Source organism: Neopsephotus bourkii, unplaced genomic scaffold (assembly GCF_033783945.1).
Source record: "Neopsephotus bourkii isolate Nb327-2 ecotype Australia unplaced genomic scaffold, CSIRO-AGI_Nbou_v1 NB_861, whole genome shotgun sequence".
NCBI lineage: Eukaryota > Metazoa > Chordata > Aves > Psittaciformes > Psittacidae > Neopsephotus > Neopsephotus bourkii.
Genome location: NW_026901357.1, coordinates 14,740 through 37,664, shown reverse-complemented (window position 1 = coordinate 37,664; position 22,925 = coordinate 14,740). Strand labels below are relative to the sequence as shown.

The 22,925-nt window shown below is 52.0% G+C and overlaps 1 protein-coding gene and 1 long non-coding RNA gene across 6 annotated transcripts; one reads left to right on the top strand and one right to left on the bottom strand.

The window, feature by feature from the left end:
- Window positions 1–115: 115 nt before the first annotated feature.
- On the bottom strand, window positions 116–5,408 carry LOC133214011 (uncharacterized). 2 transcript variants are annotated; one of them, XR_009725959.1, is made up of 4 exons: window positions 4,997–5,408; window positions 4,643–4,791; window positions 1,010–1,123; window positions 116–199 (listed from the first exon to the last, which is right to left on the bottom strand). It is a non-coding gene; the product is annotated as an uncharacterized LOC133214011 (long non-coding RNA). The 2 variants fall into 2 exon arrangements; XR_009725958.1 differs by lacking the exon at window positions 116–199 and having other exon boundaries at window positions 955–1,123.
- Window positions 5,409–6,301: 893 nt separating this feature from the next.
- LOC133214010 (olfactory receptor 14A16-like) lies at window positions 6,302–22,328 on the top strand. 4 transcript variants are annotated; one of them, XM_061356661.1, is made up of 3 exons: window positions 6,302–6,846; window positions 10,278–10,381; window positions 21,155–22,328. In XM_061356661.1, exon 3 carries the CDS (start codon window positions 21,178–21,180, stop codon window positions 22,153–22,155), a length of 978 nt encoding a protein of 325 aa, XP_061212645.1. In that variant the 5' UTR covers window positions 6,302–6,846; window positions 10,278–10,381; window positions 21,155–21,177; the 3' UTR covers window positions 22,156–22,328. The 4 variants fall into 4 exon arrangements, 3 of the variants coding, with proteins under 3 accessions (XP_061212645.1, XP_061212643.1, XP_061212644.1); XM_061356659.1 differs by lacking the exon at window positions 10,278–10,381; XR_009725957.1 differs by lacking the exons at window positions 6,302–6,846; window positions 21,155–22,328 and adding an exon at window positions 11,679–11,689 and having other exon boundaries at window positions 10,275–10,381.
- Window positions 22,329–22,925: the final 597 nt, after the last annotated feature.

The following is a 22,925-nucleotide window of genomic DNA, read 5'->3' as shown; positions in this document are numbered from 1 at the left end:
TTCAAGTCTTTGCTGTGGGCTTGAGGTGTTAGCTAGGCTGTAGTGCTTGCCCATCACAAATCCATGGATCTTGGTGACAATTCATTTTCAGCTGCTGCAGTTCCCTCAGGAAATGCAGCACCAATACCTCCAAACGTTTCTATAAACTAGTGCCAGTTTGCTTAGTCACTGCACTCACACAAAACAGCAAGTCCAGTGTCTGCAAGGAAAATGATTTGTATCCTCCTGAAGCTGATATAGACCAATAAAAAATCCTCCTGAGCATGCCAAGCGCAGTCACTGTATCTCACAAGTGAGACTCCACCAGAGCTGAGAATAATGAGTTTGCTATTTTGATGGTTGCCACCAAACAGTTCAGGACTGCCTTTGCATCTGCATCAGGACTGCCAGAAAACACCCACTTTGGAGCAGTGTCTATAATCTACCAACTGTGGACATGCAGTATCAGTTTGCTCTTCCTCACACCCTTTCCCCTGATTGGGAGAGTTGAAGACTGCCCCTACCTGGGTCCCCATACCCTTGGGTACGGAGCATTCTGGAGGGTAGATTTTGGCTACTTAAGCCCACCAGCACTTTTGGATGACTGACTAATGCTGCGCTTGAGCATTTTGGGCATCTCCCCACTGCCCCAGTCCTGCCAGCCCATCTGTGCTAAGGACTTACAATCAACTGAGGGAAGCAGAGTGATGAGGACCTATTTAATAAAATGCTCAGTAATACTAAGACCATAAATGACAGAATCACAGAATATCTCCCTACTGAACACAAGTGCACGCACCCTGTCTTTCAGATTGCTACCTCCTGCGCTCTTCAATATGCCTCCCTGAGCTTATGTGGTTTACCTTTAATGCTTATTTCTAGTTAAGGTGGTCTGAATCCTATTAACCCTTAAAGCTCTCACAATGTAATCAGAGAAACCCAAGCTGGATCAATCTTTTTATGCAGTCACTGTTAGAAACATGCATGCCAGGATATAAATTGCTCTTCAGTTAGATTTATTCTCAATTACCTTTATGCAGATGTTGGTTTGGGGATGCACCTGTGAATCTATTGGTGACCCACATCCAGTGCAACTGGGTGTATTCACTGGCAGGAGATGTCTGCATTCAAGACATGGTGCCATCTGAAGAAAAAGCCACATCACATCATGTCATTAAGACTGTCAAGAGGTTTTCAGTATTTTCCTGCTTAGAGTCTGCAGCAGCAAAGTCACTAGAAGCATAGCAGCTGACAACCACAGCTGCTGGTACTGATCCTTACAGATCAAAGGCTATTGAGAAAATATTAAGACACCTGGAAAGAGTGACTTTACTGATGACTAAACTAGGCCAGAAAGGTACTAAGTTAGTTTTCAGTAAAATTAAAAAGCCAGAGAGAAGACAGTTGCAGGCATCACTGCAAAAACTTGGTGCTCTTAGGTATATGCCCACACCTGCCACCGTTCCAGGTTTGAGGCATGATGGGTTGGGGCATGGGGGTTGAGATAATGACAGTTCTTTCTGGCGCCCAACGTGGGGCATGAGGGGTTGAGATAATGACAGATCTGACCGGATTGACAGTCACTCATCACAATGCTGATTTATGGGCTCTCAGAGTTGTTCCTCTTGATCTCACAGCTTCAGAATGTAGTACATTACTTAGACCTGGTATTTGCTGTGTTAGTGTTTATCAAGTGTGGGGCTTGGGCTAAGGTCCCTGTCTCACTGTACTTTATGGCAATGACTTGTAATACGGGCGGGCTCCAGCAGCAGGGCGGGACAGACGTGGCCGTGGACTGGTACCTGTCCGTCCGGCTGCTCCTCACCGTCCCGGCCCTCGCCCTCGCCTCCGTCTGCGTGAGACCGTGGGGAGCCGAGGGGGAGCGGCCCCGGGAGCCGACGGCAGCCGAAGCGGCCCGGGAGAGTGGCCCAGGGCACCAAGTGGCAGCAGGAGCGGGCCCGGAGGCTGGCAGGGAGAGGCTGCCAGTGGAGGAGGTCATCGTGGTCAAGGAGCGGAAGGAGGTGGCTGCTGAGCAGCGGGACAAGGCGGTGGAGGAGCTGAGACCCGCAGCCAAGCCCAGCCCCGTGATGGCCGAGAGCATTCCCTGGAAGCCGCCCGCCGAGCCCCAGGAGGACGCAGGAGACCCCGCAGCATTTCCCAGCAAGGCAGAGGAGGAAGAGCTGGACTCAGAAAAAGAGAAGCTGGTGGTGAGGGAGCTGCAAGCACAGCAGCTACACCAGCCCCAGTGACAAGTACAGCAGCATCGTTTGAGTTCTGATGGTTTTGACTGGCCTTTGGGTATCCTTGGGACCTGCCTGCTGATTGTGATGGGGATCAGCATGTTGGCACACACACAGAGTGTGTTTTACCCACCACCATTTTGTCTGATCTCAAAAGTTAAGCAGAGTCAGGTTTGGGTCTTGTCTGGGGTTACACAACGATATGGGAGGACCAGGAGATTTTCCCCAAGGCTGGACAGTCATGAGTGGCAGGGCATGTGGGACAGTATGGGCAAGTATCTAGTCCACTGGGCCCCTCCAGTGCTTTGGAAGCGTCAGAGATGGAAGGCAGCTGTATGGTGTCGCCAGCAACAAGCTGCAGAAACTGCTGAAGGGGACAGTGAATTATTTTGAGCCTGATGGGCCTATGGCACTTCAGGCCATCAGAGCAGAGATGCAACATAGAGATGGACTCATGATCGAGGGGTGGACTTAGCAATGGACACTATTGCCCAGGTTATTCCTAAGTGTAAACACTGCACATAGCCTCTTATGCTCTGAAAGACTGTTACAAGAAATGGAGCCTGACATCATGGACCAGATGAACTCAGCAGCTTTATAGGGACTGGTCCATGAACTAAGATAAGAGTGCACTTAGATAAGATTGATGGTATATTGAAAATGTATATTGAAAATGAGCATGACGTGAATGGTATGGAATAAGGGGTGGATAATGTCCTGGGTTCAGCAGTAGCAGTTATTTTTCTCCTTCTTGGTAGCTGGTGCAGTGCTGTGTTTTGGCTTTTGGCCTGGGAACAGAGCTGATAACAATGATGTTTTGGTTTGGCCAAGGACTTTGTGAGCCTCATGCTCTGCCAGGGAGGAGGGGAAGCTGGGAGGAAGCAGAGACAGGACACCTGACCCAAACTGACCAAAGAGGTATTCCATACCACAGCCTATCATGGCCAGGAGGTAACAGAGAGTTACCCGGATGGGCTAGGAGACTGCAGGGTTGGAGGAGGTATCCGTCGGTGCTTGGTCGGGCTTTGGGGGGGCGAGTAATCGGTCGCCTGGTGATGAGGTGTTGTATTCTCTTCCTTTGTTATTTCCTTTATCATTACTATTATTGGTGGTAGCAGTAGTGATTTGTGTTATACCTTAGTTACTAAACTGTTCTTATCTCAACCCGTGGGAGTTGCATTTTTTCTGATTCTCCTCTCCATCCCTCTGGTAGTAGGGGGAGGGCAAGAAGGGGGGGAGTGAGTGAACGAGCTGTCTGGCTGGGGTTAAACCACGACAGTTCTTTTCCAAAACATCATTTTTATCAGCTCTGTTCTCAGGCTGAAAGTCAAAACATAGCACTGCATCAGCTACCAAGAAGGAGAAAAATGACTGCTACTGCTGAACCCAGCACAGTATTCTACAGCAATGACACAAGCAGTAGTTACTAACTAACTGCAGTAGTTAGCACTGGAACAAGATGCATATGCAGGTCCTGAACGTGCGGTGGTTGTTGTTGCAGCATGAAGAGGAACCTGAATTTGGTTATATTTCCTGACACTGGTGAAGAAAACACAATTTATTTTTCCAGCCTTACCCTTACTAACATATCTGGCACTTGAAGGAATCTGTTTCATTTTGCCAATCATTTAAGAATTACCTCCAGTGTTAAAGATATTGAACAAAATCACATAATCGCAGAATCCTAGACTGGTTTGGTTTTGAAGAGACATTAAAGCTCATCCAGCTCCAACTCCCAGCCCTGTCCGACGGGCAGGGACACCTTCCAGTAGAGCAGCTTGCTCCAAGTCCCTGTGTGCAACCTGGCCTTGAACATGGCCAGCGATGGGGCTTCTCTGGGCATCCTGTGCCACTGCCTCAGCACCCTCACAGGGAAGAACGCCTCCCTAAGAGCTCACCTCAGTCTCCCCTCTGGCACATTAAAGCCATTCCCTTTGTCCTGTCCTTACAGGCCCTTGTGCAAATCCCCTCTCCAGGTTTCTTATAGCCTCTTTAGGCTTTGGGAACTGCTCTAAGGTCTCCGCATAAGAAGCCTTTTCTTCTACAGGCTGAACAGATGTTCTCAGATGTTTATATCCTGGGCTGTGGGTGAAGGCCAATGATCCACAGAGGATGTGGATAAGAAATTAATAAAATATACTATACTTTAATGCACTGTTTTTTTTGCAATCAAAGAAAAATGCTGCAGCTTAACAGCTTTATCTTGGAAGCAATCAAGACTGCTGCCATGCATGAAATAACTCATATGTCAATAATATTGCTTGAATGCATAAAGTTAAGTGCAAGTAGAGCTGGTGTATTTAAACATGTTTAACATTTTCTAAGACCCTTAATGAAATGCACCCTCATAAAAATCACCATGAAACACAAACAAAAGTCTTGAGGCTCAAAGTTTCACATGAACATGTAAGAGAAGTTTTTACTTGGATTCAAAGCTCTTATTCAGACCTGATTGCAATTCTAGAAGAGAATTTGTGTCTACTTCATGGTTAGCCTTCCTTGGAAGAGGGATTCCAAGTGGGATCACCTGAGGAACTGGGACAGAGCCAGCCACCACTTTCTCCACAGTGCTCTGGAAAGAAGAAAAACAAAAAGGCAGACAATAATGTTTCTGAACAGAAGAATGCATTGAGAGATAGTCTTTCAATGGGATTCCTGTCTTCATTTGCTTCTCTTCAAAGAGAGAACACCAGATTCTTTAAAGTGTTATTCCTCATTGCATGATTTTCACATTGGAAAGGACGAAGGTCCTAACAACCATCCCAATTCCAACTTACTCTGCTGTTGCAGAGCTGAGAACAAAGTTTGAGATGCACACTGCTGCTTTCATTTCACTTTGACCTTCCTTGCTCAAGTCTGGTTCCCATGTGCTCCAGGGAAACAGCTTTAGCATCATACATCAATGCTACATGATATGAGGGAGTCTCAGGGAAGCCCCTCTACCCTAATGACACATTGGAGGCAGCCTCTTGTTTCATTGCAGCCATCTGAATAGACACAAGATGTCCTGCAAAGGGCTAAGGCAAGACAGCAATTGCTTAAGCTTAGCTTAGCTTCTGTATGCATTAAGAATATACCTATCAAACAGGTGCCAAACCTGATTTATCATCATTTCTTTAGTCATTATCATGTCACACAATTCAAGAATGCCAAATTACATTTGGATACAATAACATTTTACAGTACACAAAGATGGATATAAGGAAGAAGCTCTTTACTGTAAGGGTGGTGAGGCACTGGAATGGGTTGCCCAGGGAAGCTCTGAATGCTCCACCCTCAGTGTTCAAGGCCAGGTTGGACGAGGTTTTGGGTGATATGGTTTAGTGTGAGGTGCCCCTGTCCATGGCAGGGGGGTTGGAACTGGATGACCTCAAGGTCCTTTCCAACCCTGACTGTTCTATGATTCTATGTACTCCAGATCTTGGGAACTCTGGGCCAGGAAATATGTCTGCACTGGAAGTATTTCCTTCTGTAACCAAATTTTAAGCCTCCAGACACATCTCTTACACTGTTCATCAACGCAGACAGCACTGATTCAGCACGGGAGGGGATCCTTAGTCCGTGCTCTCTCTGGGACTGTGCTAAGTCACAGCGCTGCCTGCAGGTACCCATCTCCTTGTCCATGTTGCCCAAAACATTGGTTCAGGACTGGGGCAGTGCGCACAGGACACACATGGGGGGTGGATCAGACCTTTACCTGATGCAAAGGGGCAGCGAGCAGCTTTCCTCAGGGAGCTGCCTGCTCTTGGCAGCCCTGCACCAAAAGCACAGGACCTCAGTTCAGCCTCCTGAGAGCCCAGCCCTGGTGGGACACAATGCTCCTGCTGCCATGCCCAGCCTGCCCAGCCCCTGCCCCAGCCTGGGCTCCATCCCTGCCTGCACTTCCCCTGCTTGCTGGGTCAGGCCCCACTTCCCGTGCCCTCCTGGCACAGCACAGCCCACCTCACCCCACTGCATCCCTGCTGTACCCCCTGCCCACTCCGCTCCATTCCATCCCATAGCCATGACCCCCCCCACTGCATCCTTGCTCTCAACCCCCTGCCCCCAGCTCAATCCCAAACTGGAGTACTCTCTGAGAGAGCTGAGAAGCGGCTGCAGAAGGGCTCTGCTGTGGGGCTGAAAGCCAAGGGTGGTGCAGGGGAAAGGAGAGACTGCAGAGCCTCAACCCCTGGGCTTCCTTCAGAGGAGGTGGCGGTGCTGCCCTCGATCCTGGCTGTTCGCCAGGCCTGACCTGCCCTCAACGGTCTCCAGTGGCCTCTGCCAAGGCCAGCAGCGCAGACAGGATGCTCTGCACAAATGTCTGCACCTGATCCTGGGGCTGACTCAGTGCTGAGAGCTCTTGTGCAGCCAAATGCAGATCGTATTTTACAGTCAGACAGTCACAGCCTGGTTTGGGGTGGAAGGGACCTTAAAGCTCACCCAGTCCCAACCCCTGGTTGCCCAGTTGCCATGGGCACGATGCTGCTGCCATCACAAAGCCGTGGCGCTCATTGTGGATTTGCCTGTTGTGACGGTGCCCCCACGGTGAGCGTGGGCTATTTAAGGAGCCAGAGCCCTGCAGTAACCAGTGCAGAGGAGAGCCCTCCCTCGGGAGGCTGCATCTCCTGTGGCTGCCCTGCGCATCCAGGTACGTGTTCTTTGACTTTGCAATGCTGCTTTAGTGTTGGCTTGAAACACATTGTGGGTGCGTGCTGTGAAGGGAGGAGAAGCTGTCAGGAGCTGTGCTGGTGCCATCCCAGCTGTAGGAGCAGGGGATGGGTGAGGGGGAGGCACTGGGCTTGTTCCTGTGCTTGGAGCTCAGCTTTGCCTATAGAGGTGCTGGGGGTGAAGCAGGAGCCTTCTGTGTGCAGGAGCTGCTGGTGTCAGAGGTGCTGAGAAGGTGTCAGGGCAGGAGCAGCCCCTGAGCAGTGCAGCTGCTGGAGCTGTCACTGGGAGCTCAGCACAAGGGGACCTGCCTGGCTCCGGCAAGGCCCGCGCAAGCCCACCGGGCATTGCCCAAGGCAGGAGGGTGCTGGTGGGCTCTGGGAAAGGCCAGGCCAGCGCCGGGCATTGCGCAAGGCTCCAGTGCCCTGCTGGGCTCTGGCAATGCATCCCTGAAGGTGACAAAGGCCCTGGCAGGCCCAGGCACAGCCCAGAAGCTCACGGGGCATTGTGCAAGGTGGGAAGGAGCTGGTGGGCTCTGAGCACACCTGAGCAATCCTGACTGCGGCAATGCCCGCGGGAGCCCCTGTGCTCCCCCAGCAACAGGGCCAGGACAGGAGCTGTTGCGGGGCCTCCCCTGCCCTTGGCAAGCACTGCCCCAGCCCCAGAACACTCGGGAGCTGCGCTTCCTGAGCCAAAGGGTGCTGCTTCCAGCTGCGGGCCCATGCAGAGAGCCCAGCTCCAAGAGTGCAAACGTCCATCCCCTGCTGCCACAGCAGGGGGCCAGGACAGGGTCAGTGTTGGAACCCAGCCAGGAACTCAGCACCAGCAGCCGCTCACTCAGCACCCGCATGGGATGGGGAGGAGAATGGGAGCAATGTAAATAAAACCCACGGGTGGAGATGAGAACAGGTCAGGAACTGAAATCAAGAACAATATTGTCATATTAATAATAATACCAACAACATCAACAATAATATTAATAATTACCTTAATAATAGTTATACTAATAATTATTATCTATTAATCATTTATTAATACTAATAAATTATTATTAATGGTTAATTTATACTATAATATGTTATTGTATTATTATTAATAAATATTAGTAATATTATTAATTAGTTAATAATATTAATATTATTATTATTAATAATAAGTCCCCCTTGATCCCCATGTCCCCCCTCCTCAGTGATCTGTGGGGTGATTTCTGGTTGCTTTAGCCCCTGTTTGAGGGCTCTGCTGGTCCCTACATTACTCTCACACCCTCCCTCTGAGTATGAGAACCTCCCCATGAGCCCTCAGATTCCCCTCATTTACTTCCATGGGCCGACATGGGGCACCAGAGACTCAGGTTGCCCTGCGACAGTTGTACCCCTATTTTGTGGACATGGAGGGGTCCCCCAAATCCCTGCATCCAAGTGGGGAGTTTTGGTGAGATTCCTGAATTCCAGAATCCCCCCTGAGCCTCCAAATCCCTTCTGAACCCTCAGGTTCTCTTCCTCCAACACATCTCCTGCATTGGGGAACATGAGCCACCAAGGAGAGACTCGGGGTTCCCTGGGACGGATGTACACCACCCTTTTTGGTACACGGGGGGGGTCTCCCAAATTACTGTGCCCGCTATGGGGAAATTTGGAGACTCTCCATGAACCCTGAAATCTCCCATGAACCCCCCAAATTCACCCCATTTATTGCAAAGGGACCACATGGGGCATCCAATGATGCCACAGGTGCCCTGGGATGGATATACCCTCCATTTTCAGGAGACGGGGGGTCCCCCAAATCCCTGCACCCCCTGGAGAGTCTTGGGGACCTCCCCAAACCCCAAAACTACTCTGAATCCCCAAATCTTCCTCTGAACCCTCAAAGTCCACCCACTTACTGCCATGGGGAAGCACAGGGCATCCGGTGAGACTCAGGGTGCTGAGGGACAAAGGTGCCTCCCTCAGGGACATGGGGGTCCCCCAGGTTCCTGCCCCCGGGGAGCTTTGGCTCCTGCCCCCCCCCCCCCCCCCAGAGGTGTCCCCGCAGTCGCTGCAGGAGCTGCGGCAGCACAAGGCCGACGTGAAGCTGCTGCAGCAGCAGCACTGGGACCTGAAGGAGCTGCCCAAGAAGCACCTCGAGAGGCTCTTGGCTCTGCACAAGGTGGGACCCCAGAACCCGGCACCCCTGAACACAGCCCCCCCTGCACCCCAGAATCACAGCGGGGAGCCCCTGGCTCAATGCAGCGGCCAGGAGCCCCCTGAAAAAGGGGTGGTCCGAAAAATAGGGTCCCCTCAGCACCTGCCCTGGGGTCACCCAAAATGCTCTGGACCCTCAAATCCCCTGGGGGGACCCCGATATTGCTTTGGGTTCAGTACTGAATTCAGGGGGTCAGAGGGGATGAACCCTGCAAAATTAGCACCTCAGTAAATGGGAACCCCAAAACCATGCTCTGGACCCTCACGAAGGGACCTGGAGGTACCCAAAGCAATTGTGGTGCCCCGCAAATCCTGGGGTAACCCCAAATGTCCTTGAAGACACACACGAGCAGGTAGGACCCCCAAGTGAACTGCACCCCAACATCACCCTGGGCTCCCCCAGATGAACTCGGGACTGAAAATCCTGGAGGGGCCCCACCAGACGTCCCCACACCAACTGTGGCTGCCCCAAATAAGCTGCTCCCCTCCCCAAAGCTACACAGCCCCAAATTGTTCCTTGTTGCCCCCAAACCACACCCCATGGGGCACATGAATTCCCCCCCCCCCTTTGGTATCAGGGAGCTGGTGGGGAGCTGGGGGGTGGCCACAGTGTGGGGAGGTACCAAAAAAGACCACCAGCAAGGAGGTCGTGTGGGGGATGAGCAGGAGCAGCTGTGGCAGGGACTGGGAGCATTGGGAGGGACTGGGAAGGACTGAGAGGGACTGGGAGCAGCTGCAGCAGGGACTGGGGGCACTGGGAGGGATTGGGAGTTGAGCACACCTGCAAGCAAGAAGACCTGTGGCAGGGACTGGGAGCACTGGGATATTGAAACCCCAGCAGTATCTGGGGCCATAGTGGCCTATGTTGATCTCTACTGATGCAAACTGGTCCGTACTGCTCCATGCTGGGATGTGTAAATTTGCGAACAACACCAAGCTGGGTGTGAGCGTTGATCTGCTGGTTTCTACTTGGTTTCTGACATTGCTCCGTTGGAACTTTGACATCATGTAGTGCTTCCCACACTGCTGTTGCTGCTTCCCCTGCCTCTGTGGGGGAATCTCCTCTGATTAAGACATCATCTGTACAATGGTACATTTTCACCTTCTGAGAAAGTGAGATCTCCTCCTGTGGGCTTGTGGTGTTCATGGAAGGGAGCTGAGTCCACTTCCAGCCCCACGGCTACAATCCCAGGGTGAGATGCCTCAACTGACCAGGCTGAATCCCATCCTTCAGTAGGGGTAAGGGAGATCCCAGCCTGTCCTGGCCTCACTGTCCTGTCTGATGATGGGACAAGAAACAGGCTGCCCACTGAAGTGATTGTGTCACCATCCGTGGAGGTATATAAAAGACATGTTCTAAGGGACATGGTGAATGTGTTGCTTGCCAGTGTTTGGTTAATGGGGCACTCAACATTCTTAAGGGTCTTTTCCAACTTAAGTGATTCCATGATTCTACACAATCTTGTTGTTCAGACCAAACTCTGTCTCTCATCACAGAAATGGCACTGCAGGAAGGCAGTGTGTCTGCCAGCTGAGGGAGGGAACATCAGTGGTTGCTTCAGGCTCTTTCCCATGCTGTTTTCCTAGAGCCCCAGGGAGCCCACGCATGCTCTGAGTTAGCTGGTGACTGGATGTGTTTTAGCAGGCATACACTGCCTGCTTTCCTCTGCGAAGGGCTCCCAGTGTAGGTCATTACAGGCCATGCCTGTCTTTACCGGTTTACAGTGGATTTTTTTCCACTTGTAATGTTGCTGTCTTCAAAGACATGTTAGTTTTCATATCCTGCTACTTACGTATCCACACAAGGGAGAACTCCTTTAATTTGAGATAGGGGAGATTGAGATGAGATCTCAGGAGGAAGCTCTTTCCTGGGAGGGTGCTGAGGTTTTGGCACAGGGTGCCCAGAGGAGCTGTGGCTGCCCCACCCCTGAACGTACTCAAGGCCAGGTTGGACAAAGGGGCGTGGAGCAAGCTGCTCCAGTGGACGTTGTCCCTGCCTGTGGCAAGGATTGGAACTGGATGAGCTTTAAGGTCCCTTGCCAGCATGTAAATAAATACTTAGTGCCTCTACAACTGAAGTGTTCCAGGGAGGTCAGGTTTTGATAAAAGCGTCTGGTGTGCTGAGTACACAGAGGGTTTGTGTGATTATGAAAAGGGAACAGAGCTCAGCTGAAGCAGTGACCCCTGGTGTCACAGAGAAGAGCGTGTGTTTCCTTCCTGTCACTGGTGGATTCCTCGGGAGAAAAAATCCCAGCTGTTTCTTGGAGTCCCAGCTGTGCCGTTCCCAGCAAGACACTGCAGGTGCAGATGGAAATTCCCCGTCTGTTTCCTTTGGTACATGGTTGAGTTCCTTTGGAGATAAATCTGACTGCAGATCTAACACCAAAAGGAACTGTTCACCCTCACGTGAAGTACACACAGATCTCTTGCTGTGTCATGTGCACTTGTCAGTTATTGAGGAAAGCATCCATTGGCTGGGAAGGGAAAGAGCACAGGAGGGAATTTTTAGTTAATTGTTGTTCTTCCTGGTAAAACCGGTTGGGCTCTAGCATCTTGTTCCATATCTGCAATGGTAATAGGAATGTGTTTTTGTTATTGAAGATAATATGTCATTCCATCCTCCCCTGTGTTCTAGGAGAAACAGCATCAAAGGTCTCCCTGAAGCCATCCTTCTCACAGAGTGGTGTGGTCACCTCTTCTCTCTGTGCCTACCAGCAGAGTAGTGCTGAATTCCAGTTATAAATTGAGGGAAATGGTTGGTTGGTTTAAATATGTTTAAGTCCCATTATATATGGAAGAGTTTTCTGAAATTATGGTATTATGTAGAATTCAACTTCAAGTCACAGTTGCTGTTGGTGACCATCCAGACAGGGTATCCCACAGGGATGTTGTCATGGTCAGCGTGTGGACTTGTTAGGGGCAGGTTAATGGCTGGACTCAATGTTCTCAAGGCTCTTTTGAAATGAAATGATTCCGTGATTCTAAGAAAAGTTGATTTTTAGCCTTAACTCTGTCTCTCATCACAGAAATGACACTGCAGGAAGCAGTGTGTCTGCCAGCTGAGGGAGTGAACATCAGTGCTTGCTTCAGGCTGTTTCACTTTTGGGTTGTTTTTCCCTTCCCCATCTCAGGAGACTGCCCCATCCCTGGCAGTGTTCAAGGCCACGTTGGACACAGGGGCTTGGAGCAAGCTGCTCTAGTGGAAGGTGTTCCTGCATGTGGCAGGGGTTGGAGCTGTATGAGCTTTAAGGTTCATTCCACCGATCTGGGATTCCATGATTCTCTGCTGTGTGAATGTTGGTCACGCTCACAGTATCACAGTATCACAGTATGCTAGAGATTGGAAGGGACCTCAAAAGATCATCTAGTCCAATCCCCCTGCCGGAGCAGGAACACCTAGATAAGGTCACACAGGAACGTGTCCAGGCGAGTTTTGAATGTCTCCAAAGAAGGAGATTCCACAACCTCCCTAGGCAGCCTGTTCCAGTGTTCCGTCACCCTCACTGAGAAGAAGTTTCTTCTCAAGTTTAAGTGGAACCTCTTGTGTTCCAGTTTGTACCCATTTCCCCTTGTCCTCTCATTCTTTGCCACTGAGAGAGCCTGGCTCCATCCTCGTGACACTCCCCCTTTATATATTTATATACACTAATAAGTCCACTTGTAGGTGGCCGTGATGCCCTGTTCCATTGCCCAGGTTGAGCTGTGACCCCTCACATACTTCACATCTAGACCAAAGGCACTGAGAAAGAGCAGCCTGTGAGGGACCTCAACAAGCCGGCTGGGCAGAGGCTGTTTCACCCGCAGCGACTCCCGGAGCACCCCTGGGTGCCCAGTGGCCATGGGCAGGAAGCTGCCGCCATCACAAAGCCGTGGCGGTCGCTGTGGATTTGCCGATTGTGACGGGGCGCCCATGGTGAGCGTGGGCTGTTTAAGGAGTGAGAGCCCTGCAGTAACCAAAACCTGGCAAGGTCCCACCATGTCTCCAGTTCCCCCCACCCCAATGATCTGTGGGGTGCTCTCTGGTGGCTGTAGCCCCTGTTTGAGGGCTCCGCTGGCCCCTCAAATTACTCTCCCACCTGCAGTGCTTGGGGACATTCCCATGAACCTCCAAATCCCCCCAAACCTCCAGTTCCCTTCTGAAACACAAATCCCCCCCATTTACTGCCATGGGCCAACAGGGGCACTGAAGAGTCAGGGTACAGTGGGACAAATATAACCCCTAGTTTTGGGACACTGGGTGTTCTCCAAATCCCTGCACCACCCCGGGGAACTTTGGGGATTCCCCCGAATGCCCAAATCCCCTCTGAACACCCAAACTCTTTCCCTCAACACATCTCCACCCTGGGGGAATGTTGCTCACACAAGAGCGACTCAGGGTGCCCTGGGACCCAGATACCCCCTCTTTTCACCATATGAGAGCTCCCCAAATATAATGTGCCTCCTACAACGAGTTTTGGTGGAACCCCCCTTCCCAAACTTCCAAATGTTCCTTGAACCTGAAATCCCTCCAAAACGCCCAAATTCCTCCCTTTTATTGCAATGGGGCTCCCTAGGGCATCCAATGAGATTTGGCTGCCCGGGGATTGATGGAACCCCCATTTTTATGAGATAGCAAGTCCCCCAAATAACTGAGCCACCCTGAGGCATTTTAGGCACCAGCCTGAATCCCCCAGATCCTCCCAGGATCCCCCAAAATCCCCCAAACCCAAAGCCCCCTGCTCCAAAGCTGCCCTGGCTCAGTGCATTGGCACAGACCTGATAAAAAAGGGGTGTCCTGAAAAGAGGGATCCCCCCAGCACCAGCCCTAGGGGTCCCCCAAGATGCTCTGGGACTCCGAATCCAGTGGGGGGACCCCAACATTGCTTTGGGTTCAGTAGTGAATTCAGGGGAGCCAGAGGGTTGGATCCCCAAAAGGGGCACCCTGGTAAAGGGGCACCCCAAAACCACACTGCCCCACCAAAGGGTGCTGGAAGCACTCAAAGCAGATGTGGTGCCCCCTAAAATCCTGGGGTACCCCAAATCTCCCTGAAGCATCACAAGAGCAGGCAGGACACCCAAATGGGGGGCCTGGGGCAGCCCAAATGTGACCCGCACCCTCCCATCACCCCAGGCTCTCCCAAATGAATCCAGGGACCCAAAATCCTAGAGAGGCCCCACCAAACACCCCCATCCCAAATGAGGATGCCCAAAAAAAGCTGCTCTGCCCTCAGGGACTCCAGCCCCAAAATGCTCTTGTTGCCCCCAAACCAGACCCCATGAGGCTTTTCAACCCCGCTCCCAGTTACAGGGAGCGGTGGAGGTACCTACCCTGCTTTAGGGTAGGAAGCTCTGCAGAGGGATCTGGACAGGCTGGATCTATGGGCTGTGGCCAATGGGATGAGGTTCAAGAAGGCAAAGTGCCTGGTCCTGCACTTGGGCAACAACAACCCCCTGCAGCGCCTCAGACTTGGGGAAGAGCGGCTGAAAACTGCTCATGGGAAAGGAACTGGGGGTGCTGATTGATGGAGCTGAGCATGAGCAGCTTGTGCCCAGGCAGCCGGGAAGCCAGCAGCATCCTGGCCTGGACCAGCACCAGTGTGGCAGCAGGGCCACGGCACTGGTTTGGTCCCGGCACTGGGCACTGGTGAGGCTGCATCAGTTCTGAGGCCCTCACTACAAGAGAGACATTGAGGTGGTGGAGCGGGTCCAGAGAAGGGCAATGGAGCTGGTGCAGGGCCTGGAGTGCAAGTTTGATGGGGAAGGGCTGAGGGAGCTGGGGGGTTCAGTCTGGAGAAGAGAAGGTTCAGGGGGGACCTGATCACTCCCTACAACTGCCTGACAGGAGGATGGAGCCAGGAGGGGCTGGGCTCTGCTACCTAGGAACAAGGGATGGGACAAGAGGAAACAGCCTCAAGCTGCACCAGGGCAGGGTTAGATGGAGCTGAGGAACAATTCCTGCCCCAGGGGAATGCTCAGGCATTGGAACAGGCTGCCCAGGGCAGTGCTGCAGTCACCGTCCCTGCAAGTGTTCACGCACTGTGTAGACGAGGCCCTCAGTGCCATGGGTTAATGGTGACCTCAGAAGTGCTGGGGTAAGGGATGGACTGGATGAGCTTAAAGGTCTTTTCCAACCTGGTTGATTCTATGATTCTGTGATCCTTTTTGCTGAGGCACCGGTGAACCAGGTATTTTCTGTTGGTGTTCCCTCGGTGAAGGGACGTGCTTCTAAACCTGGTGTGAGTCTGAAAGGTTGTTGTAACGCTGACGGCTGTGCATTTACAGGCATCTGCAGTAGTTTGGAAACGTCAGTTTCAGGTAATTTCAGTTCCTCTGCAACCCCCACTAGGTAGGCATGTCATTTTCTGCAGTGGGTTTGTGCAAGTCCTTCCTGAGGAGCAGTTCCCTTTGGGATACTGTCAAGGGAATTGAATGGATTTATTACCGTAAGGATGGTGAGCTACTGGAATGGGTTGCCCAGAGAAGCTGTGAATGCTCCATCCCTGGCGTTGTTCAGGGCCATGTTGGACAGAGCCTTGGGTGACACGCTTTAGTTTGAGGTGTCCCTGTCTATGGCAGGGGAGTTGGAACTAGTCCTTTCCAACCTTAACTATTCTGTGATTCTATGAATGGATGTTTTGTACTGGTTGTTCTTTATCAATGTTCTCAGTTTGTTTTACTGCTGGGACTAAAGACAAGTGTCCCTTTTCCCAGTCTGAATATCTCGGTTCAGTGTCTTTGAAAGAGGCGACTTGAACATTAAAGTTATTTTTGGTTCATCAGGGCCAGTTTGAATAGGTCACAGGAAGAGCCATGCTCATAAAACCCCATTGTATTATGAGAGGGTGGGGCGGGGGGGGGGGGGGGAGGGGTGTGGGGTGTGTACAGGCCCCAGTGACTGGTATGGTTTTAATTCCTGTATTAGGTATTTCCTGCTTCCTCATGTGTGAGGACAGAGGCACAGACCCAGAGGTAGAGTGCAAGCTGGATGGTTTATTGCAAAGATTACACAATATTTATATGCTTCCAAGCAATCAGCAAAGCACATCTGTGTTTGCCTTGCAGTTACATCAAGTGAAAGGTCTACCTGATTTTCTTATCGACATCCGCTTTCCAGTTCCAATGTCCTTGCTCCTTGCCAGTTCCAACATCTTCCAAGTACCAGTCAGGGACGGCTCGTTCTTAATTGCCACTCATCACAATGATGATTTATTGGCTCTCAGAGTTGTTCCTCTTGATCTCACAGCTTCAGAATGTAGTACATTACTTAGAGCCGGTATTTGCTGTGTTAATCAAGTGTGGGGCTTGGGCTAAGGTCCCTGTCTCACTGTACTTTATGGCAATGAGTTGTAATACGGGCGGGCTCCAGCAGCAGTGCAGGACGGACGTGGCCGTGGACTGGTACCTGTCCGTCCGGCTGCTCCTCACCGTCCTGGCCCTCGCCCTCACATCTGTCTGCATGAGGCCGTGGGGAGCCGAGGGGGAGCAGCCCTGGGAGCCAGCAGCTGCTGAAGCGGCCCGGGAGAGAGGCCCTGGGGACCAAACGGCGGCGGGAGTGGGCCCGGAGGCCAGCAGGGAGCGGCTGCCAGTGGAGGAGGTCGTCGTGATCAAGGAGTGGAAAGAGGCGGCTGCCGAGCAGCAGGAGAAGGCGGCGGAGGAGCCGAGCCCCGCGGCCGAGCCCAGCCCTGCGATGGCCAAGAGCATTCCCTGGAAGCCGCCCGCCGAGCCCCAGGAGGATGCAGGAGACCCCGCAGCATTTCCCAGCAAGGCAGAGGAGGAAGAGCTGGACTCAGAAAAAGAGAAGCTGGTGGTGAGGGAGCTGCAAGCACAGCAGCTACACCAGCCCCAGTGACAAGTACAGCAGCATCGTTTGAGAGTTCTGAAGGTTTTGAATGGCCTTTGGGTACCCTTGGGACCTGCCTGCTGATTGTGATGGGGGTCAGCATGTTGGCACACACACAGAGTGTGTTTTATCCACCACCATTTTGTCTGATCTCAAAAGTTAAGCAGTCAGGTTTGGGTCTTGTCTGGGGTTAGACGATGATATAGGAGGACCAGGGGATTTTCCCCAAGGCTGGAAAGTCATGAGTGGCAGGGCATGTGGGACAATATGGGCAAGTATCTAGCCCACTGGGCCCCTCCAGTGCTTTGGAAGCATTGGAGATGGAAGGCAGCTGTATGGAGTCCCCAGCGACAAGCTGCAGAAACTGCTGAAGGGGACAGTGAATTACTTTGAGCCTGGTGGGCCCGTGGCACTTGAGACCAACAGAGCAGAGATGCAACATAGAGGTGGACTCATGATCGAGGGGTGGACTTAGCAATGGGCACTATTGGCTATTCATGAGTGTGAAACATGTGCTGCCATTAAACAAGCCAAACGGTTAAAGCCTCTTTGGTATGGAGGACGATGGCTGAAGTATAAATATGGGGAGGCCTGGCAGACTGACTATATCACACTGCCACCAACCCGCCAAGGTAAGCGCCATGTGCTTACTATGGTGGAAGCAACCACCGGATGGCTGGAAACGTACACTGTGCCCCCCGCCACTGCCCGGAACACTGTCCTGGGCCTTGAGAAACACATTTTGTGGCGACATGGCACCCCAGAGAGAATTGAGTCAGACAATGGGACTCATTTCCAGAATAACCTTATAGACATTTGGGCCAAAGAGCATGGCATTGAGTGGGTATATCACATCCCCTGCCATGCACCAGCCTCTGGGAAAATCGAAAGGTACAATGGGCTGTTAAAAACTACACTGAGAGCAATGGGTGGGGGAACTTTCAAGCATTGGGATACACACTTACCAAAGGCCACCTGGTTGGTCAACACCAGAGGATCTGCCAACAGGGCTGGCCCAGCACTGTCAGAACTTTTACATATTGTAGAGGGGGACAAAGTTCCTGTGGTGCATATGAAGAATTTGCTGGGAAAGACAGTCTGGGTTATTCCTGCTTCAAGTAAAGGCAAACCCACTCATGGGATTGCTTTTGCTCAGGGACCTGGATACACTTGGTAGGTAATGTGGGAAGATGGGGAAGTCCAATGTATACCTCAAAGGGATTTGATTTTAGGGGAAAACAGACAATAAACTTAATTGTATGCTGCTGCCTGCTGTGTAATACTTTTATAGCCCATCAACCAGATGTCTTCAGGTCACCAGGGACTAGTCCTGACTTCCCTCCAACCATCATCCAAACAGAGAATGAACTTTGATAGAACCAGACGAGTTCTGCAGTAAGGGAACAATCAGCATCAGCAGGCAACGATCCAATACTACACACAGCCTCTCCTGTTCTGAAAGACTGTTACAAGAGATGGAGCCTGACATCATGGGCCAGGTGGACTCATGTCCTGGGTTTAGCAGTAGCAGTCATTTTTCTCTTTCTTGGTAGCTGGTGCAGTGCTGTGTTTTGGCTTTTGGCCTGGGAACAGAGCTGATAACAATGATGTTTTGGCTTGGCCAAGAACTTTGTGAGCCTCATGCTCTGCCAGGGAGGAGGGGAAGCTGGGAGGAAGCAGAGACAGGACACCTGACCCAAACTGACCAAAGAGGTATTCCGTACCACAGCACATCATGCCCAGGATGTAACTGGGGAGTTACCCGGAAGGACTAGAGTGGACTGCAGGGTTGGAGGAGGTATCGGTCGGTGCTTGGTTGGGCTGGGGGGAGCAAGTTATCAGTCGCCTGGTGATGAGGTGTTGTATTCTCTTCCCTTGTTATTTCCTTTATCATTATTATTATTGGTGGTAGCAGCAGTGATTTGTGTTGTATCTCAGTTACTAAACCGTTCTTATCTCAACCCGTGGGAGTTGCATTCTTTCTGATTCTCCTCTCCGTCCCTCCAGGAGTAGGGGGAGGGCAAGAAGGGGAAGGGGAGTGAGTGAAAGCTGTCTGGTTGGGGTTAAACCACAACAACTCAGCAGCTTTATAGGGACTGGTCCATGCACTAAGATAGGAGTGCACTGAGATAAGAGTGATGGTATATTCAAAATGTGGGATCTGAGCATGACGTGAATGGTATGGAATATGAAGATAGGCTGAGAAAGTTGGGACTGGTCAGCCTGGAGAAGAGAAGGCTGCGTGGAGACCTCATAGCAGCCTTCCAGTATCTGAAGGGGGCCTACAGGGATGCTGGGGATGGACTCTTCATTAGGGACTGTAGTGACAGGACAAGGGGTAATGGGTTAAAACTTAAACAGGGGAAGTTTAGATTGGATATAAGGAAGAAATTCTTTCCTGTTAGGGTAGTGAGGCACTGGAATGGGTTGCCCAGGGAGGTTGTCAATGCTCCATCCCTGGCAGTGTTCAAGGCCAGGTTGGACGAGGCCTTGGGTGATATGGTTTAGAGTGAGGTGCCCCTGACCATGGCAGGGGGGTTGGAACTTGATGATCTTAAGGTCCTTTCCAATCCTAACTATTCTATGATTCTATAATGTCCTGGGTTTAGCAGTAGCAGTCATTTTTTCTCTTTTTTGGTAGCTGGTGCAGTGCTGGTGCTAACTTTCGGGCTGGGAACAGAGCTGACACCATGGAATTTCCTTTCATAACTGTGAATACAGAGTGTGAGCAATGATAGAGAATCCAGGTCCATATTTCCTCCAGGATCCTGGAGGACCCAGAAGCTTTTGTAAATCCTTCCTAGACTGGGGCATCTGCCCTTGTTCTGTTTTTCTGAAGTTGTCTGTAGGAATCAATGCACTGCTGCTATCCACCAAGTACCCCCCGATTTGACTGGTTTCTGCTTGGTTTCTGACATTCTAGCCTGTCCTGGCCTGCCTGTCCTGTCTAATGATGGGATAAGAAACAGGCTGCCCACAGAAGTGGTTGTGTCACTACCCCTGGAGGTATATAAACGACATGTTCTAAAGGTCGTGAGTGATGTGCTGGTTTGCCAGTGTTCGGTTAATGGTGGACTCGATGTTCTTAAGGGTCTTTTCCAAAGTAAATGAATCCATGATTCTACACAATCCTGTTTTTTAGACCAAACTGTCTCTCATGAGAGAAATGACACTGCAGGAAGGCAGTGTGTCTGCCAGCTGAGGGAGGGAACATCACTGCTTGCTTCAGGCTCTTTCCCATGGAGTTCCCTGGAACCCCAGGGAGCCCTGGAGGGAGCCCAGTGGGGCAGAGGCAGAGCCACCTTGGGCTGGGCCTCTGCTGCTGAGCTGGGCCGGGCTCCTGGGATGCAGATAGATGCTGGCAAGTGGGCAGAGCTGCAGAGAGACAGCTCTGCCCAGGAGCAAGGCTGGGGCACTGCCTGCAGGCACCCAGGGGAGACCTCTGAGCCTCAGAGAGCTTAAAGGCACTTGGCAGTGGAGGATGCTGAGAGCTCCCTGCAGGAGAAACCTTCCCAGCCCTGTGCATGGTAAGGCTCTGGGTGCAGGGCAATGCAGCTGCAGCTCCTGGAGGGATCTCCTCAAGCTGCTGCCTCGGACAGTCCATGGGATCTGTCAGGAGCTCTCTCCTCGTCTCTCTGTGTAGATAAGGAGGAGGATGTGCTGCAGAGCAGGGCTTCCCTCTGCACCATGGGAGGGACAGGACAAGGCAGGTCCCTTGTCCCGGGGCTGGCTGCAGGGTGTGAATGTGGGTGTGCAGCCGGGGGTGCCCAGCGCTGTCCTTGCAAGCAGGGTCCCTGCAGCCCAGGGGCTGTGTGCAGGGGCAGGGACTCTGCCACCTGCCAGGGTCACCACTCAGCCTGCCTGGGAGCTCCCCATGGTGCTAGGGGAGAAGCCGGGGGAAAAGGAACAACCCTTGACAGGGAAGGAAAAGTGTTCTTGTGCACTGGAGAGGGTGCTGTGTGGGTCAGGGCTGCTCAGAGCTCCACATCACTCTGAGCACGTTTGCAGAGGGTCCTTCTGAAAGACACTAAAGAAGCATCTGTCCTTGAAGGAAGGATCCTGAGCTTTGATGTTTTTCATTCTTGGTGGGCAGTTTGAGCAGTGGGAGCCGATAACTTACTTCTCTGCTTTCGAGCAAACAAACCGACCAGCCTCAGAGACAATCATGACCAAGTCACACTGAGCCCCTCATCTGCAGCCTGAAATTGTTCAGTCGTGAGTGTGTAAATTGAACTTCTGTATCTGACATCCCTCCTGTCCTAACCTGTACCTGCCTTTTTCTCCAGTGACAGTGCCCCATGCCCAGAGGCAGCAGATGTCCAACGGCAGCTCCATCACCCACTTCCTCCTCCTGCCATTCGCAGCCACACGGGAGCTGCAGCTCTGCCACTTCTGGCTCTTCCTGGGCATCTTCCTGGCTGCAATCGTGGGCAACGGCCTCATCATCACCAGCACAGCCTGCGACCAGCACCTCCACACCCCCATGTACTTCTTCCTCCTCAACCTCTCCCTGCTGGACCTGGGCTGCATCTCCACCACTCTCCCCAACTCCATGGCCAATTCCCTCTGGGACACCAGGGCCATCTCCTACACAGGTTGTGCTGCACAGCTCTTTTTCTTTCTCTTCTTCTTTTCAGCTGAGTTTTATCTTCTCACTGTCATGTCCTACGACCGCTATGTGGCCATCTGCAAGCCCCTGCACTACGGGACCCTCCTGGGCAGCAGAGCTTGTGTCCACATGGCAGCAGCTGCCTGGGGCACTGGGTTTCTCAATGCTCTAGTGAACACAGCCAATACATTTTCACTACCCCTCTGCCAAGGCAATGCTGTGGAGCAGTTCTTCTGTGAAATCCCCCAGATCCTCAAGCTCTCCTGCTCACATTCCTACCTCAGGGAAGTTGGGCTTCTTGTGGTTGCTGCTCTGATTGCTATTGGCTGTTTTGTTTTCATTGTGGGGTCCTATGCGCAGGTCTTCAGGGCTGTGCTGAGGATCCCCTCAGAGCAGGGACGCCACAAAGCCTTTTCCACGTGCCTCCCTCACCTGGCTGTGCTCTTCCTGCTTATCAGCACTGCTGTCTTTGCCTACCTGAAGCCTCCTTCTATGTCTTCCCCAGCCCTGGATCTGGTGTTGTCATTGCTGTACTCAGTGGTGCCTCCAGCACTGAATCCTCTCATCTACAGCCTGAGGAACCAGGAGCTCAAGGATGTGGTGAGGAAGCTGGTGACTGGAGGTGTTTCAGCAGTCATACACTGCTTGCTTTCCTCTGCAAAGGGCTCCCAGTGGAGGTCATGACAGGTCATGTCTGTCTTCCCTGCTTTACATTTGTTTTCCTGTTTCAATTTGTGATGATGTTGTCTTCATAGAAATGTCACTTTTCATTTCCTTCTCCTTGAGTAGCAACTCGTGTTGTGTAAGCCACAGACTTTGTGTCACTGTGGGTCTCTCATTGTATTTAAGGGTAATAAATGATCTTCTCTGTGATATGTCCTCACATGTCAGGAATGAAGGGGAATGAAAGCAGCTTTCTGGCTGCTCCAGCTCTGGGATGGCTGCTCTGTGTCTGGAGCAGGAAGAGCTCTTGCGGAGCCCAAGGGCCGGGGCTGTTGTGCTGGTGTGGGGAGATGGGATGGCATGGGGGGGCTGCAGAGCTCTCAGGGTGTCCTGGGCAGGAGAGCAAGGGACACAGGGGTCCCTGCAGGGCACTACCCTGCAATGGCCCAGGCTGGGGCTGCCTGGCTGGGAGCAGCCCATGAGAAAGGTCTGGGTGGGCAGGAGCTGGACAGGAGGCAGCGTGTGCCCTGGCAGCAATGGAAGACAGCAGCATCGCAGGCTGTATGAGCAGGAGCACGGCAGGAGAACAAGGGAAGGGATGCTCTGGAATGCTCCATCCAGGTTTCAGACCCCCAGTTCAGGAATGCTCTTGGCAAGCAGGAGCGGGTTTAGCAACGGGCCCTCAGGACTGGAGCACGGTGCCTGTGGGGAGAGGCTGGGGGAGCTGGGCTTGTCCAGCCTGGAGAAGGAAAGGCCAGTGGAGACCTGGCAGTCTCTGGCCTTGTCGTTTT